This window comes from Bos grunniens, chromosome 2 (assembly GCF_055505025.1).
Source record: "Bos grunniens cultivar Pamir isolate PY7600 chromosome 2, Bosgru_T2T1.0, whole genome shotgun sequence".
Lineage (NCBI taxonomy): Eukaryota > Metazoa > Chordata > Mammalia > Artiodactyla > Bovidae > Bos > Bos grunniens.
In genome coordinates, this window is record NC_141166.1 from 74,967,035 (window position 1) to 74,986,350 (window position 19,316).

At 36.2% G+C, this 19,316-nt stretch overlaps 1 protein-coding gene across 12 annotated transcripts in view; it reads right to left on the reverse strand.

Moving 5' to 3' along the window:
• Window positions 1-19,316, reverse strand: part of ZRANB3 (zinc finger RANBP2-type containing 3) — a 301,572-nt gene that overhangs the window by 260,966 nt on the left and 21,290 nt on the right. For 8 of the 12 annotated variants that reach the window (XM_086350708.1, XM_086350737.1, XM_086350767.1 and 5 more), the window contains exon 2: window positions 9,528-9,695. Coding sequence is in view for 7 of the 12 variants with exons in the window: in XM_086350691.1 (XP_086206817.1) it covers window positions 9,528-9,688 (161 nt within the window). In the remaining 5 variants the exon portion in view is untranslated. Of the gene's footprint in view, window positions 1-9,527; window positions 9,696-10,198; window positions 10,306-19,316 lie in introns of those variants that run through there. The other 4 variants (XR_015145498.1, XM_086350673.1, XM_086350663.1 and 1 more) reach the window with 2 other exon arrangements.

Here is a 19,316-nt window from a genome sequence, read left to right on the forward strand (position 1 = left end):
AGGAGGAGAAGCAGATGACAGAGAATGAGATGGTTGGATGGCATTACCAACTCGATGGACATGAGTTTGAGCAAGCTCTGGGAGTTGGCAATGGACAGGGAAGCCTGGCATGCTGCAGTCCATGGGATGGCAAAGACCTGGACATGACTGAGTGACTGAACTGAAAAATAATAACTAGATAAAATTCTATATTTTATTATAAAATGTAGAGCTGGCCTGAAGAAAAGTAAAAAAAACTTTACAATGACCAGAAACAAGAGAGAAAGTCAAACTCAGAGTAACAAGTTAGTGATAAGGCTACAGGCCACATTGAAGGAGCCTGCAGACACCACCAACAGGGAACCTGAAGACTTAATAGTCAAGCAGAGCAATAGATATATACACAGTGAACAGTGGAAGTGAGGATCCTAAACAAAACGTGAGCCTAAGAAAGCTACAACATAAGTGAAAATGGGGAAGGGGTGACAATAGAGACAGAGTTATAAGCAAAAGGAAACCAGTTGGGAAGTAAGTAGATTTATACATGTTTGGTCAATTGCTTTGCCACAAGGGCACAAAGGTAATTTATGGAAAAGAATATATAGAGACTTTTCTACAAACGGTGCTGAATAACTGGATATCAGAGTGAAAGAAATCTGAACCTAGAACTCTCATCTCACCCCATATAAAAAAATTAATTTGAGGTGAAAAATATATCAAAACACAAAAGCAAAAACTATAAAGCTTTCAGTACAAAACACAGGAGACCATATCTGTGATCTTGGGGTAAGAAAAGACTTATTGCTGACAACATAAAAAGCACTACAATAAACCTATTGTATAGCACAGGGAACTCTGCTTTTTTAATATGTAATATATCTATCCACTCTTTTTAGATTCTTTTCCCATATAGGTGGTCATTACAGTGTATTGAGTGGAGTACCCTGTGCTATAGGTAGATTTATTGTAGTGCTTTTTACGTTTTCAGCAGTAAGTCTTTTCTTGCCCCACAGATATGATCTCCTATGGTGGCTCAGATGGTAAAGAATCTGCCTGCAATGAAGGAAACTGGGTTTGACCCATGGGTTGTGAACCCCTAGAGAAAGGAATGGCTACACACTCCAGTCATCTTGCCTGAAAAATTCCATGGACAGAGGAACCTGGTGGGCTACAATCCATGAGGTTGCAAAGAGTCAGACACAACCAAGCAACTCACACACACACACAGACACACACGCATATAATGGAATCACTTTGCTGTACAGCAGAAACACAACACTGTAAATCAATCAACTATATTCCAATAAAAATTAATTTTAAAAAACCACTACAGTATAAGAACTGGATAAATTGGATTTTATCAAAATTAAAAACTTCTATTTATCAAGGGATATTTGGAAGGAAATTAAAAGGCATGGGTAGAGGACTTCCCTGGAGGTCCAGTGATTAAGACCATGCTTCCACTGCAGGGGGCGTGGCTTTGATCCCTGGTTGGGGAACTAAGATTCCACATGCTGTGCAGCACAGCCAAAAAGTAAAATAAAAGGCAAGGTACAGACTAGGAGAAAAGACTCATAACTCACATATCTGACAAAGGTCATTTATGCAGAATATGAAAAGAACTCCTTCAAATCAGTGATAAAAGTAAAACACAGGTAAAGCATTAGTATAAGATTTATCTATCTCATGTAGAGAGATAGACAGCAAATAAGCACAGGGAAAGATGTCAACATCATTAGCCATTAGGAAGACACAAATTAAAATACAATGAGCTTCTTCTTGAAGATCTATTAATTGTGAGTAGCTAAAATGATATAAGCTGACAACATCAAATGTTAGCAAAGACTTCAAGCATAAAGAACTCTCATATATTGCTGATGGGTTAGGAAAAAAGTTGGGCAGTTTGGCAGTTTTCCTACAAAGTTAAACAGACACCAACCCTAAAACCAAGCAAGAGAATTGAATGCATGTCCAAAAAAGGACTTGTAGCAATGTTAATACCTACCATCTTTATTATGACTCCTAAATTAGAAGCAACACACATGTCCATCATTAAGTTAATAAATACCTAACACTCATAGATCAAAAGAATGTATATGAATCTCAAAAACATGTTGAACAAGAGAAGTCAGATACATATAAACTGTATTCCACTCAAAACAAGTTCCAAAAGAAAGAAATGTAAGCTATGGTACTGAAAGGGATTAGAACCCATTCAATGTATATAGTATTCCATGGTCCCATTTTGAGGAGGGATGAATACAGCAGAGACAGAGAGAAAGAAGTTGTTGGGCAGAGGGAGGGCTCTTCCTTAGTGCCAAATGCCAGTCGATAAATCAACATTTTAACAACTATATGGCAAAAATTATTTTGAGCAACGATTATCTATGGATATTAAATCCAAGAGGAAAAAATGAATAAGAAATATATTTGTATGTCTTAACATTTCTTGTTAGCTGTTTGCTAAATAGGCAACAACTGAGAGAGGGGAAAATAATAACAATATATAGAGAAACTACAGCACTGACTAGCAATCAAAATTAATACTACCAGTGAGGGGTTGACAGATACAGTGTGTCTACAGAAGCAATATCCTGACAAGGACAGGACCTTGATCTCACATACTAATCCAGACAGGACTAATCTAAATCCTGTCATGAGAAAATATTAAAAGAAATTGAAACATTCTATAAAATAAACAGCCCTATATTCTTAAAAGGGGGCTTCCCGGGTAGCACTGCTGCTGCTGCTGCTAAGTCGCTTCAGTCGTGTCCGACTCTGTGCGACCCCATAGACGACAGGCCACCAGGCTCCCCCGTCGCTGGGATTCTCCAGGCAAGAACACTGGAGTGGGTTGCCATTTCCTTCTCCAATGCATGAAAGTGAAAGCGAAGTCGCTCAGTCATGTCCAACTCCTAGCGACCCCATGGACTGCAGCCTACCAGGCTCCTCCATCCATGGGATTTTCCAGGCAAGAGTACTGGAGTGGGGTGTCATTGCCTTCTCCCGGGTAGCACTAGTGGTAAAGAATCCACCTGTCAATGCAGGAGATGTAACAGATGCCGGTTCGATCCTTGGGTCAGGAAGATCCCCTGGAGGAGGGGATGGCAACCCACTCCAGTATTCTTGCCTGGAGAATCCCATGGACAGAAGAGCCTGGCAGGCCAGTCTACACTGTCACACAAAGTCAGACACGACTGAAGCAACTTAGCACGCATATTCTTAAACAAAACAAAACACTAGTGTCATGAAAGGCTGTGGAAATGTCCTACATTAAAGGAAAGAGATCATTAAATGCAAAAATTGATCTGGGACTGGATCTTGTGCTAAAAGAAAAACAATGCCATAAGGATATTACTAGAACCAGTGACAACTGATGTGTAGATTAAGGACTTCCCCAAATGGCTTAGCAGGTAAAGAATCTGCCTGCAGTGCAGTGGACACAGGAAATGCAGGTTCAATCACCGGGTCAGGAAGATCCCCTGGAGGAGGGTATGGCAACTCACTCCAGTATTCTTGCCTGATAAATCTAATGGACAGAGGAGCCTGGAGGGCTACAGTCCAAAGGGTTGCAAAGAGTTAGACATGACTGAATGACTAAGCACGCACACATGCATGCACACTTCCCCATGTAGATTAAAGAATTATATAGAACTTAAATTTCTTGAATTTGATAAATGTACTGTGGCTATGTTAGAGAATATCTGTGCACTTAAAAAATACATACTACACTGAAATATTCCATGTTAAAGGATCATGATATATGCAACCTACTTTCAAGTGATTCAGAAAAAAAAATAAATAAATAAACCCATGTATGTAGAGAGAGAAAGGGAAAGGGAGAGAGAAGTAAAAAAGTAAAACTTAAGTGCAAAATGTTTATAATTAAACTAGGTAAAAGGTATATGAAAGTTATTTCTATACTTTTCAGAATAACTTTTCTATAAATTAAAATTACTTCAAAATAAAATGTTAAAAAAAATTAAAAGAGAGCATCAAGTAACTATAAAAAAAGTACATTCTGGTAACAGAAATCAGATCACTGGTTGTCTAACTCAGGGGGAAGGTGTTGACTAAAAAGCAACCTATTCTGGAAAATGGAAGTATTTTATGTGCTGACTGACATGTCTGAAAAGAGAGGTATACATACATACGTATATATACATATGTATATATATATACATACATAGCATATATACACAGCAGCATCCACTGAACTGTATATTTAAAACCTGTGCATTTTATTAAATTTAATTATACCTAAATAATTTTAAAAGCCATTAAGGAGACGTAAGGCTTGGCATGGGGAGAAAATCAATGATCAAAACTTATAATCATCAGCCTACCTAAAAATGAATTAGATGCTGCCCATGTGACCTGGAAAATGCTAAACCAAATATTTAACTTTGTCAATTCTCCCTAAAAGAATTTACCCACCATTTAGGTTTCTTAAAGTTTCCAGAAATTAAGATTACCTGATTATTTAAAAATTTTTTCAACTAGCAAATAAGCTATCACAAACAACAATAACAACGAAAGGCAAAATGAGCCTCCAAAGGACTTCAGATAATGTAAGTCTGTTCTAGATATTTACAGAAATAAGAGATGGAATTAAAACATGGCAAGAAAAGGGATAGCAACAACATACCAGGCAGACAGAAATTGGATATACTATCTGACATTAGGAACAGAAAACAAAATGCTCCTATTCTTCAATTTCAAGAAAGGAAAGGACTGACTGTTCTTTGACATTAGTCAGCTAATCTCTATAAACTATACTCTGAAATTCAGCAAGTTCTTAAATAATCCTGCTTTTTAAAAGCCTACAGACTTCCCCCAAACCAGATACAATACCAACTTCTCGCTTTGTTTAGACAGCCAGTCTAAGAAGCAAAAGAAGTCTAAGAAGTCTAAGTCTTCCTTGCTTAGCAAGTAATAAATTCAGCTTCCTTGTTTTAGACATACTGCATGGGTTTTGGTTGCCAGTACTTTCAGTGATGTCTCTTCCTTAAGAGAAATCAATAGATTAACTTAACAGTGAAACATAACAAAAGTTAACAAAACTATGGCTAAACAAAAATATCCAACTGAAGCAGAGAAACTTAAGGTAAGAAAATACAAAAAAATGCAATAAGAGATATGTGAGACACTGAGAAAAGGTCCAGTGGATATAACTGGAGGCATGGAGAAGGAAATGGCAACCCACTCCAGTTTTCTTGGCTGGAAAATCCCATGGACAGAGGACCCTGGTAGGCTACAGTCCATGGGGTTACAAAGAGTGGGACACAACTGAGTGACTTCACTTTCACTTTTCACTTTCAAGGAGTATTAAGAAGGAGCAAAAATAGTAGTTGAAGAGATAATAACTGAGAATTATGCAGAGCTAATGAATGACATCAGTCCACAGATTAAGAAGCATAAATGCAAAGAAAACCACACATAGGCACATCATAGTCAAATTTTGGAGAGCTGAGCAAAGAAAAAACAAGAACAGCAAGGGGAGGAGAAAGACAACTTATAACAGCACCAAAAATATTAAACACCTAGGGGGAAAAGATAATTTATAGCAGCACCAAAAATATTAAGTACCTAGGAATAAATTTAATGATATATGTGAAAAATTATATACTGAAAACTATAAAATTTTATCAAGGGACTTCCCTGACAGTCCAGTGGTTAGGACGCCATGCTCTCACGGTCATGAAGTTTGACCCCTCACCCGGAAACTAAAATCCCAGAAGCCGTGCATAGTGTAGCCAATAAACAATAACACAACAATGAACAAAAGAACTCAAAATACTTTATTGAAACAGAAATTAAATAAGGGGAAGATGATATAATAATTGAGGTGAAAGTAAACAGATGGAAGAGATGGAAGAATAATTCACATTCATGGATTAAAATACTCTCTATTGTAAAGATATCAAATCTCTGCAAACTGACCTATATATGCAAAACAATCCTATTCATGATCCTAGCAACTTTTTTGTGAAAACTGAATAATGAGTTGTAGAATTTAAGGGCAATGCAGAAAGTCAACAATAGAAAAAGCAATTTTGAAAAAAGAACAGGGTTGAAAAACTTATACTAAAATATCTATTATAAAGTTATAGTAATTAAGAAGTATGGTACTGTCATGAAGATTGGCAATCGTTCAAACAGAAAAAAGAATCTACACCTACACAGTCCCATATGGTAGCCACTAAACATATGTAGCTATTTAAATAAATTAAAATTAGTTAAAATAAAAAATTCAGTCCTTTTGAGCACTTGCCATATTTCAACATCTCAGCAGCCAGCTATTAAATTGAATAGTACATATACTAACATTTCCATCATGGCAGAAAGTTCTATTCAACAGCACTTATAATAGAGAGATACACATAGAATTACTTGATTTATAACAAATGTGACACTCTAGTGCAGTGGGGGAAAGCTGGTCTTTTTAATAAATTGTGATAGTGCAATTTTATGTTCATATATAAAAAATTAAATAAATAAATGACCTATTAATCCACCATCACCTCTACCTTACACCTAGGGTCCCCAACCTCTGGGATTTAATGCCTATATGATCTGATGTGGAGTTGATGTAATAATAATAGAAATAAAGTGCACAACAAATGCAGAGCTCTTGAATCATCCCCAAATCATTCCCTTCCCCTACCACTATGTTCTGTGGAAAAACTGTCCTCCATGACACTGGTCCCTGGTGCCAAAAAAGGTTGGGGCCACTGCCTTACACCATATATAAAAATCAATTCCAAGTAGACTGCAGGGAATTCCCTGGCAGTCCAGTGATTGGGGCTCCGAGCTTTCATTGCCCAGGGCCTGGCTTCAATCCCTGGTCCAGGGATTGAAGCTCCCGCAAGTCAAGCAGCCAAGCAAACCAACAAAAAAACCAAGTAGATTGTCATTCTAAATGTAAAAACGTAAGACAAAGAAGTTTTTAGACGAAAACACAGGAAAGTATCTTCACAACCTTATAGTAGACAAAGATTTCTTAAATAGGACACAAAAAGTGTCAGCCATAAAACACAATACCAGTAAAGAATATTTAACAGGAAATTAAATTTGAGAATGTCTGCTTATCAAGGCATCATTAAGAGAGTGTAAAGGCAAGCCATAGCCTGAGAAAAATCATTTGCAACACAGATACCTGACAAAAGACTCATCCAGAATATAATCTGATAAGTCTCTACAAAACGGTAAGAAAAAGGCAGGCAGATAACCCAGTAGAAAAATGGATAAGACACGAACAAGCACTTAACAGAAGAGGATATCCAAACGGCTAATAAGCATTATGAAAAGCTGTCAAGCTTCGTTTACCATCAGAAAAATGTACATGAAAATTCAGTGGATATCACTATATTCCTACAAGAACCTAAAATGAAATTACAGGTAAGCAAAACGAGGTATTGGTGGTACAAATGGAACTCTTACACACTGGGGACACAAGTATAAATCGGTAAAACCACTTTGAAAAATGTATGGTCAAGTTATGGGTTGAACTGTAACCCCAAAATTCATATGTTGAAGTCTTAGCACCCAGTCCCCCAAAATGTGAACTGATTTGGAAACAGAGTCACTGCCTATGTAATCCGGTCATTTAAGGTGGGCCTGAATCCAATTACAACTGATGTCTTTATAAGATGGGAAATTTTTGACACAAATAGAAGGAAGATGATGTGAAAAGACATTGGAAGAAGACAGCCAACACAAAGCCAAGAAGAGAGACCTGAACAGATCTTCCTCTCACAGTTCTGAGAAGCAATCAACTCTGCCAACATCTTGATTTTGGAATTCTAGACTCAAGAACTGTGAAAATAGTAAGTTTCAGTTGTTTAACCATCCCCCAGCCCCAGTCAATACTTCATTTTGATAGTACTGACAGATTAACACAGGTGGCATCTACTTAGTGGAATATATGCATATTTATAACCCAATGATTCCTCTTCTTGGTATATGCACAATAAAAATGTGTATATATTTTTACCAATAGTCTAAGAATGTTCACAGCACTGTTATCTTTAAAAGCCTCAAACTAGAAACAACCCAAGTGCTCATCAACAGTACAATGAATAAATAAATTATGGTATATTTACCCAATGGAATTTTATATAGCAATGGGAATGAACCAATTACAACTACATGCAACAATACTGAAGGATCTTGCAGTGATGGTGAATGAGAAAAGTCAGACACAAAAGAGTACAAATTGATGATTCAGTCCAGTTCAGTTGCTCAGTCATGTCCGACTCTGCAACCTCATTGACTGCAGCACTCCAGGCCTCCCCGTCCATAGCCAACCCCCGGAGTTTACCCAAACTTATGTCCATTGGATGATTACAATAATACAGTTGAACGTGTAAAAGTAATGTGTGGCATAATAAGTCAGGATGGTGATTACATTTGGAAAGGAGGCAGCCAGTAGGGATTGTGAGAGGGCAAAAGGAAGGTTTCTGGGATGCGGGTAATGTTCTACTTTGTGATTTTGGTGAATGGGTATCTTCAAGTTGTATGTTTATGATCTGCACATGCTTTTCCATATACTTTATTCATCATTTAAAAAGTTTTTAAAAACTGAATATGTGAGTAAATAGATTAGAACAGTTCAGTCATATATATGAGAGATTTTTAAAAACAACCATAATGTAACACAGATAATGAGACATTAATGGAAGCATAGGACAAAGAGAAAAGGTCAAGTATAAGTCTAACTGGAGTAGCAGAAGAAGATACTGAAGAGAATGAGTAAGAATTGATATTTGAAGACTGAAAATTTCCCAGAATCAACATGACACAAATCCCACATTAAAAATGTAAAATACCAACCAGGATAAATAAAAAGCAAATCATATAGAATAAATTATAGTGCAACTGTAGTACTCCAAAGACAAAGAGAAAAATAAAATCAGATACAGATAAAAGACAGATGATTTATTAAGGCATGAAAAATACATCCATTTCTGTTTTTTGGACTTTTTTCTCATGTAAAAGTGAAAAAGAGTAATATGATGAACACACTATAATACCACTCAAATGTTCACAGTGTTAATATTTTGGCTGACCCCTCAGAGTTTCTCTAAACAAATACACGCCTTTCCTTTTTGGGAAAATGTAGAAGATAGGCTTTAGATAGCAGGATTCTTTATCCCCAGATTCTTTATCATGCATTTCTCAGGAACAAAAACATTATTCTGTTCAACTATAACACTATCACTGTATCTATAATTTGATAACATCACTCTAAGAGTCCAGTTGAAGTTTTCCCAGTTAACCCAAAAATGTCCTCTAAAGCTTTTGTTTCTACTTATTCAGGATCTAGCTATTATTTCATGATCCAGTAAAAAAAAAAAAAAAAAAAAAAAATCAAATCAATGGGAAGACAGACTGTGTATACACAAAAAATTTTTTTCATTGTTGTTTAGTCGCTCAGTCACATCTGACTCTTCGCTACTGAACAACAATGAAAAAATTATACACACACACATACACACACACATGACAGATTTATCATTTTACCATGTCTTGAAAAAAGTACTTACCTGCCATCTCTTCTCAGGGCAAAAGTGATGCCATCTTTCTGGAAAGGAAGTAGCTTTGCTCTTAGTTTGTCAGGCAAAAAATCCAGCTGTTTATAAGATTCACTTGTCGAACAAGAAATGTGAGGTGTAAGAGACTTTTTTATGTTATGACCTCTGGACATGATGATCCTAAAAACAAAACAAAACAAAAATCACAAGGGAAGGGGTGAAGGAAATAGATATTACTAAGTGTATTAGAAAATTAAAGATAAATAATAATAGTAAAGTACTTATTAGTAGTCTTGATATACCAGATATAAACTGGTTAAATCATGTTCTCAGAATAAGCAATTAAGAAAATACAAAGCACTGAATTCAAAAGCAATTACTTGTTCCACTGTCTAGGGACCAGCATTTTCTATTTCATTTATACTTCTATTAATAGTTGAGCCATAATGTAGCAATAACCCCTGTTATAAGCAATAAATGTATTACTGAAAAGTTATAAATCAACTAGAAATATATAATGAGATATATTACTTTTAAAATAAGGAATGAATTTGTTACAGAAATATGAAATTCCTTTTATAGTTGATCCTTTTATAGATACTCATCTTCACATTATACCAGATTTTCTAAGAATGAAGTCAAATTAAATTTTATCATTTATTTATTTATTTATTTGGGCCTACCATGTGGCTTGTGGCATCTTGGTTCCCTGATGGATGGAAGTTGGGCTCTCAGCGGTCAAAGTGGAGAGTTGTAACCACTGGACCCCCAGGGAATTTCCTAAATTGCACTTTAAAAATGGTAAGATACAAAGACACTAACCCCAAATTTATAATTATTAAATTAGCTCAATATTATTAAATGAGATTTATTTTTAATATTAAAATGAATTCTTTAACCACTTGAATCCACAGTATAAACACAGCCTGATTAGCACCTTTCTCACCAGTGGGTTTCCACAGATATAGTTTTAATTTTCTAACATAAAAATTTCATATATCTTCAAATTCTTAGAACTCTGCAAGAAAAAAATCCTATTAAATCACTGAACTATAAAGCTTCTTTAATATGACACTTTGTATTTAGATTGCAACTTTCATCTATTTATAACCTCATTTCATTTTAAAAACAAATTTGCTTTAATTATCAATTACTTGCAGACTTTTAAACTTTAGCCTCCCACTCCCCTAAAAAAGTAATTAATCTCTGTGTATAATGTTTAAGAATATCAAAAATTTGACAAATATATATTATTAACAAATAGGTACAACATGCCACAATCTAGAGAAGCAAGGATCACACCCCCACAGAGCTTACATTCTTGAGGGGTAGACTGAAATTAAACAAATAAACAAGGAGATTAATTACAGTATATAGTACCAGTATTCGGAGAAGGCAATGGCACCCCACTCCAGTCCTCTTGCCTGGAAAATCCCATGGGTGGAGTAGCCTGGTAGGCTGCAGTCCATGGGCTTGCTAAGAGTCGGACACGACTGAGAGACTTCACTTTCACTTTTCACTTTCATGCATTGGAGAAGGCAATGGCAACCCACTCCAGTGTTCTTGCCTGGAGAATCCCAGGGACGGGGGAGCCTGGTGGGCTGCCGTCTTTGGGGTCGCACAGAGTCGGACACAACTGAAGCGACTTAGCAGCAGCAGCAGTACCAGTATTATGAAGGACCTTAAGAGGGTAACAGCTATTTTAGGCAAGCTGACCGGGAAAGTCCACTCTTAGGTGATGCTTGCTCTACAGTCTAAAGGATGTGAAAGAACCAGTCAGGTTCAGAGTTGATAGAAGAGCACTCCAGGTGAACAGAATGAGTGAAACGACCCTAATTTGAGAAAGGGTTTAGTGATTTCTAGAAACAGAAAGCAGGCCAATGAGGTTAAACCAAGGGATAGAATGGCATGAGATGAAGCTATTGAGATAAGCAAATGTCAAATCACAGAAGGCTGTCATAAAGACTTTGGACTCCACTTTAAGAATGAAGGTAAGTCGATGGAGATGTGTTGCCAAATACACTATTAAGCAGATAAAGCTATTTAAATGTAATTAAAATAAAAAATTAAATTCTTCAGCTCCATCCACCATGTTTCAATTCTCAACAGCCACATATGGCTAGTGGCTATCATACTGAATGGTTCACATACACAGAACACTTATTCTTCACTGAAAGTTGTATTGGATAGCAATCACTGGAAAGTTTTAAGCAGGGCAGGAACACAATCTGACTTACAGTGCAAAAACTACCAGATGAGGATAAAGCTGTCAATAGAAAGGCAGGGAGAAATGTTCTTATTGGACTTGGCCAGTCCACAAAGCCCATACTGCCTGAATTTAGAGGTGATTTATAACTCAGACCTGTTCTCAGAAGCAACACTGAGTCAGTATCCCCAGTACCTTGTCAGCAATAATAACAAAACTCTGAATAAAGAATAGAAAAATGGCTCAAAAGGAGGGAAAGCATGAAGCTCTTTATCATGCTGCAAAGTACATGGCAAAAATATTCTTAACAATGGAACTATAGAGATTTAGGAAATCTCTTAGAGGTAAAGCTAATAGGACTTGCTGATGGAGTACATGGGGAGAATGAGGGAAATGTGAAATCAAGATGTATGTTTAGTGTAATGGAGTTAGGCTGCACAAGTTACTTAAAAGGCTAACGAACAAATAGATTGGGAAGAAAAAAATCAACAGATCTTTTAGGAATATATACAGTTAGAGATGATCACAAGATATGAAGTGGATATGTCAAACAGACTTGAAAATATATCAATCTGGAACTCTAGGGAGAGAATAAGGGTAGATACGTACTGGGAGTCAACTTGGGATAGTAAACCTGTATCATTTTTTGCAGCCACCCAATATCTGGGACCCCTGCTATATTTAGAAATTTCCTTACATTACATATATGAGTGGGAGTCAGGTATCACCTTCCAAAAATAAAGCTGGAAATTACAGATTCTTGCTCTCCCAGCTTGCCTTACACTTATAGATTTTGCTAATCAGATATACCCGTTTCAGTCTTTAACCTAGAAAGTAAAAATTCAAAAACATTGGAATTAAGTGAAATTTACTCTGGTAAGGGCAGTAGCAGCAGAAAGAGTCATGTCCACTTTCCAGAAGGAATAGGGGCTTAGAAACCTTTAGGGTAAGTGGCACAAGGGATACCATGTTTTAGTGACGGACACTGGCAAGAAGCTAAGAAAAATATACAAAAATCATTTTACTACCTATTATCTTTGCTTTTTAATATTGTAAAAAAAATTTAACAAATACTCCACGCAAAAAAAAATATCCACTATGTTGAGGTCACATTGCAACTTTTATGAGGACTGAATCAGGCACTGTAATTAGTAAAAATAAACAATGAAACTAAAATAATCTTAATAAAAAAACTGTTCTAATAGAGTAACAAGAGAAAAAATAATTATTCAATATGAAGATGGAAGAACTCTGAAACAGTACAGCAATGTTGAGAAAAAATTAAACTAAAATTATGAGCTGGCTCACTGATAATTCAAATAGGTACCTGAATGCATAAGGAACTTAAAAATGTAGCGGTACAATCTAATGAATAGAAAAGGAATGTTTACTTAATACTCAAAAGAAAAACACTTTTCGAAAGCCCTTTCCCATTTATACTATCTTTCTAAAAGAAGTACTTATACTTCTTGGTTGTAAAACTTACTATGAAACCACATAATGAAGTCAGTGTAGTACTAGCATAATGATAGACAGAACAATGGATTAGAATTCAGAGTCCATAATTAAACACTTAAGAGTCAACTGATTTTTGACAAGGGTATCAGAATAATTTAAGAGAAAATGAATAATCTTTTCAAGAAATAGTGCTGGGACAACTAGATGTTCATATTCACATATAAAAGTGAAACCAGACCCCTAACTCACACCATACACAATATAAGTAAAAATGATCAAGGGCTAAAACTAAAAAACTGTTAAAAGAAAGCATAAGAATAAATCTTGGTGACTGTGAGTTATGCAATGATTTCTTAGATACAATGCCAAAAATAAAAGCAAAAAAGATAAAATAGATTTCACCAAAATTTAAAACTTTGGTGTTGCAAATAATACCATCCAAAAAGTGAGGGCAATCCACAAAGGGAGAAACGATCTGCAAACTATATCTAACAAGGGACTTAAATCTAGAATATACAAAGAACAATTATAACTCAATGAAAAAAAAAGACAACCCAATTTTTAAATGGGCAAAAGATCTGAATAGACATTTCTCCAAAGAAGATATACAAATGGCCAATAAGCACACAGAACAACATTCAACATCATGAATATTAAGAAAATGGCAAATTAGAACCATAGCAAAACATCACTTTGTACTTATTAGGATGGCTAATTTAAAAAAGATAGATGACAAGAAGTTTGGCAAAGTGTGGAGAAAATTAGAACCCTCAAACACTGATTGTAGAAATGTATACAAGTGTAATCATTGTGAAAATCAATATAGCAGTTCATCAAATGTGAAACATAATTGCTATCAAACCTGCAAATTCTACCTCTAGGTATACACCCAAGATAAATGAAAATATACATCTACATAAAAATTCACATACAAACTTTCATAGCAGCATTATTCATGATAGTTAAAAAATAAAAACAACCTAAATGTTTAACAACTGATGAACTGATAAAGAAAATATAGTATATCCATGCAATGGAATATTATTTGACAGGAAAAAATGAGTAAAATATTAATACATGCTACAACATGGGATGAATCTTGAAAACATGCTAAGTGACAAAAGCCAGTCACAAAGAACCACATACTGTGTGATTCCATTTTTATGAAAAATCTAGAAGAAGCAAATCCATAGAGACAGAAAGTAAATGAGTGGTTACCTAGGGCAGGAGTCAGGGGAGTGTGAGGAGGGTAGGAATACAGGGTAGCAGAATAAAGAGCAACATCAAATGATTACTGGGTTTCTTTTTAGAGTGAAGAAAATGTTAAAAAATTAGATCATGATAATGGTCCTACAACTCTGAATATATCAAAACCCACAGAACTGTAAAATGAATGAATTTTGATTTTATTTTTGGGTGAATTTTATCTCAATTAGGCTGCTTTTTAAAAAAAAAAAAATTGTAAAAACCTCAATCAATGTAATTTTCAAGAATAAAAAAATAAAGAAAATTTATATGGTAATCTTAATGGTACAGGGAGAGAAGCATTTGATAAAATTAAAGATCTGTTCAGAGGAAAAGCTCCCTGACACAGGAAAAACAGAAGAAGACACTTCATATGATGAAAAGATTTTACCAAAAACCTTCAGTGAACATCTTAAGGTAAAATATTGACAGCTTTCCTTGCAAGGTCAGAAAAGTCACAAAAATGCTTACTATCTCAAGTTTTATTTAACAATGGAAATCAATTGAATAAGGCAAAAGAGGAGAAAAAAAATTGTTAATTCACACATGACATAGGATTATGCACAGAGAATAAAAATAAACTAGGAAATTTATAAGCAAATTTAGTGAAGTAGATGAATAGATGACCAATATACAGAATCCCTTATGTTTCTCTTCATAGGTAAAAATGAGAAAATAAAATGTTAAAATTGATACCATTCTTAAAAACATCAAGAAATTCAAAGATCAGAAATAAATCTAAAAAAAGGATGCACAAGCCCTGTGTATGGAAACTATAAAAGATTTCTTTAAAAGAATGTGTAAAACAAAGAACTGATAACCCTGTTACTAGATTGGAACTGATAAGAGTATCAACAAACTCTTCAGATGATGCTTATGCCACTGAAACAACACAAACAGTGAAAATAGGCCCTGGGGCTTCCCTGGTGGCTCAGAGGATAAAGCATCTGCCTGCAATGCAGGAGACCAGGGTTCGATCCCTGGGTTGGAAAGATCCCCTGGAGAAGGAAATGGCAACCCACTCCAGTATTCTTGCCTGGAGAATCCCATGGACAGAGGAGCCTGGTGGGCTACAGCCCACAAGGTCGCAAAGAGTTCGACACGTTGAGTGACTTCACTTCCTTTCTTTCTTTCTTTCTTTCTTTAATTCTGAAGGTGGGGAAAGAATATTTCTGGAGTGTCTGTTTTGTGCCAAGAACTTGAACATATGCTATCTCATGTAATTCTGCTAAGAACCCTATGAAATAAGTATAGTTCAGTTGGTAAAGAATCTGCCTGCAATGCAGGAGATCCAGGTTCAATTCTTGGGGTGGGAAGATCAGCTGGAGAAGGGACAGGCTACCCACTCCAGTATTCTTGGGCTTCCCTTGTGGCTCAGCTGGTAAAGAATCCACTTGCAATGTGGGAGACCTGGGCTCAATCCCTGGGTTGGGAAGATCCCCTGGAGAAGACAAAGGCTACCCACTCCAGTGTTCTGGCCTGGAGAATTCCATGGACTGTATAGTCCATGGGGTCACAAAGAGTCGGATTCGACTGAGTGACTTTCACTTTCATATTCACTAATGAGTAAACTATAACATGGTGGATAAGAAAGCCAGGATTCAAATACAAGTTTTAGTTCAGTTCAGTCACTCAGTTGTGTCCAACTCTTTGTGATCCCATGGATTGCAGCACGCCAGGCTTCCCTGTCTATCATTAACTCCTGGAGCTTGCTCAAATTCATGTCCATGAAGTCGGTGATGCCATCCAACCATCTCATCCTCTGTTGTCCCCTTTTCCTCCTGCCTTCAATCTTTCCCAGCATCAGGGTCTTTTCCAATGGGTCAGTTCTTCACACCAGGTAGCCAAAGTATTGGAGTTTCAGCTTCAACATCAGTCCTTCCAATGAATATTCAGGACTGATCTCCTTTAGGATGGACTGGTTGGAACTCCTTGCAATCCAAGGGACTCTCAAGAGTCTTCTCTAACACCACAGTTCAAAAACATCGATTCTTTGGCACTCAGCCTTTTTTATGGTCCAACTCTCACATGCATACATGACTACTGGAAAAACCATAGCTTTGACTAGATGGACCTTTGTTGGCAAAGTAATATCTCTGCTTTTTAATATGCTGTCTAGGTTTGTCATGGCTTTTCTTCTAAGGAGCAAGCATCTTTTAATTTTGTGGCTACAGTCACCATCTGCAGTGATTTTGGAGCCCAAGCAAATAAAGTCTGTCACTGTTTCCATTGTTTCCCCATCTATTTGCCATGAAGTGATAGGATTAGATGTTTGTATGGCTACAAAGCCTGAAATGAGGGAAAGTCTCATCCAAAGATTTAAAACACAAACAAAATCAATCTATCAAATAAGCAATTCTTGTCTTGATATATGCCTCAATGGAGTATATATACAGTCACTTAGAAAAATACTGATAATCTGATAATTTCTTCAATAACTATACATTCAACTATCATATGATTCAGCAACTGTACTCCTGGGCATTTACCCTAGAGGAAAAATGTCAAAACTTACGTCTACATAAAACTTACAACTATACCTAAATGTGAATGTTTACAGTAGCCTTAGTTATTATAGTCAAAACCTCAAACCAACCTAACTGGAATGGACCATTCTATGAGGTAAACGGTTAAACAAACTGGTACATACATATCATGAAATACTAGTCAGCCCAAAAAAAAAAAAAAAAAAAGGCACAACTAACACACACAACAATATGGAGGAATCTCCAGAGAACTGTGCTGCTGAGAAAGTCAATGTCAAAAGGTTACATTTCTTTGACTCCATTTATGTAACATTCTTCAAATGACAAAATTGTAGAAATGGAGAAGAGATTGGTAGTTGCCAAGGGTTAAGGTGGGGAAAAGAAAGAGCAGATTGTGACTCTAGAAAGGCAACATGAGGGACCCCTATGAGATGGAGATGTTCTCCATCTTGATGGTGTCAATATCCTGGTGGTGATACCGTGTTACAATTTTACAAGATATTACCATTTCAGGAAACTGGGTAAAGCACACAGGATTGTACCTCCATTATTTCTTTGCATTATTTCTCCCAACAGCTATGAATTTACAGACTTCAAAATTAAAACTTCAGTTTTAAAAGCTGGAAAGCAAACACACTGGCTTAACATGTAACGATTAATCTGAAAGTTTGGGATAATGACCAAAAAGATAAAACAGGATCATGTAGCTAACGGCTGAGGTAATACATCTGGGTCTTTACTCTCTTTTCAACACAAGAATGGTCCATCTCTGCCTCAGGGCTAAATCCAGGGGAAAATATCTATTTTAAATAGAATATTTGCTCTGTAAAGAATTACAGTTAAAAAATATTCACTTAATGAATTTCATTTTTTTATGTATTCAACAACAAAAAAATACTTGCATGTTTCTGTGGAGCAGACACTGCAGAAGGCTCTGGATATAACATAGAACACATGCAATTTTCAAGAAACACTACAGGGAACGTACCAGGCAGATGTTAGTGGAACATATAAGAGGGACAGTGTTCAGATTTGGGGTTTTGGAAGGCTTCTTAACAGATACACACATCAAGGCTGAGAGCTGAAGAACAAATACACAATAACCAGATAAGTTTATACAAAGGACTTTCTTGGTTCAGTGGCTAAGACTCCATGCTTCCAATTCAGGGGACCCAGGTTTGATCCACGGTCAGAGAATTAGATCTCGCATGCCACAACTTAGACCTGGTACAGTCAAATAAGTAAATAAAAATAAATATCTTTTAAAAAAAAGTATAAAGGAAATGAATTGGAAGTAAAAGGAAGAGAGAATGAAGGAATTCTCATTTCACATCTTAATATCAGTAAATCATTCCCCCTTCATTAAATCACTTTTTTTTTTCATTTAAATTCTGGAACACTGTTCTGAAATCAGACTGATTATATTCTTTGCAGCCAAAGATGGAGAAGCTCCATACAGTCAGCAAAACAAGACCGGGAGCTGACTGTGGCTCAGATCATGAACTCCTTATTGCCAAATTCAGACTTAAATTGAAGAAAGTAGGGAAAACCACTAGACCATTCAGGTATGACCTAAATCAAATCCCTTATGATTATACAGTGGAAGTGAGAAATAGATTTCAGGGACTAGATCTGATAGACAGAATGCCTGATGAACTATGGACGGAGGTTCATGACATTGTACAAGAGACAGGGATCAAGACCATCCCCATGGAAAAGAAATTCAAAAAAGCAAAATGGCTGTCTGAGGAGGCCTTACAAACAGCTGTGAAAAGAAGAGAAGTGAAAAGCAAAGGAGAAAAGGAAAGATATAAGCATCTGAATGCAGAGTTCCAAAGAATAGCAAGGAGAGATAAGAAAGCCTTCCTCAGTGATCAATGCAAAGAAATAGAAGAAAACAACAGAATGGGAAAGACTAGAGATCTCTTCAAGAAAATTAGAGATACCAAGGGAACATTGCATGCAAAGATGGGCTAGATAAAGGACAAAAATGGTATGGACCTAACAGAAGCAGAAGATATTAAGAAGAGGTGGCAAGAATACACAGAAGAACTGTACAAAAAAGATCTTCACGACTGAGAAAATCACGATGGTGTGATCACTACCTAGTGCCAGACATCCTGGAATGTGAAGTCAAGTGGGCCTTAGAAAGCATCACTACGAACAAAGCTAGCGGAGGTGATGGAATTCCAGTTCAGCTATTCCAAATCCTGAAAGATGATGCTGTGAAAGTGCTGCACTCAATATGCCAGCAAATTTGGCAACCTCACCAGTGGCCACAGGACTGGAAAAGGTCAGTTTTCATTCCAACCTCAAAGAAAGGCAATGCCAAAGAATGCTCAAACTACCACACAATTGCACTCATCTCACACGCTAGTAAAGTAATGCTCAAAATTCTCCAAGACA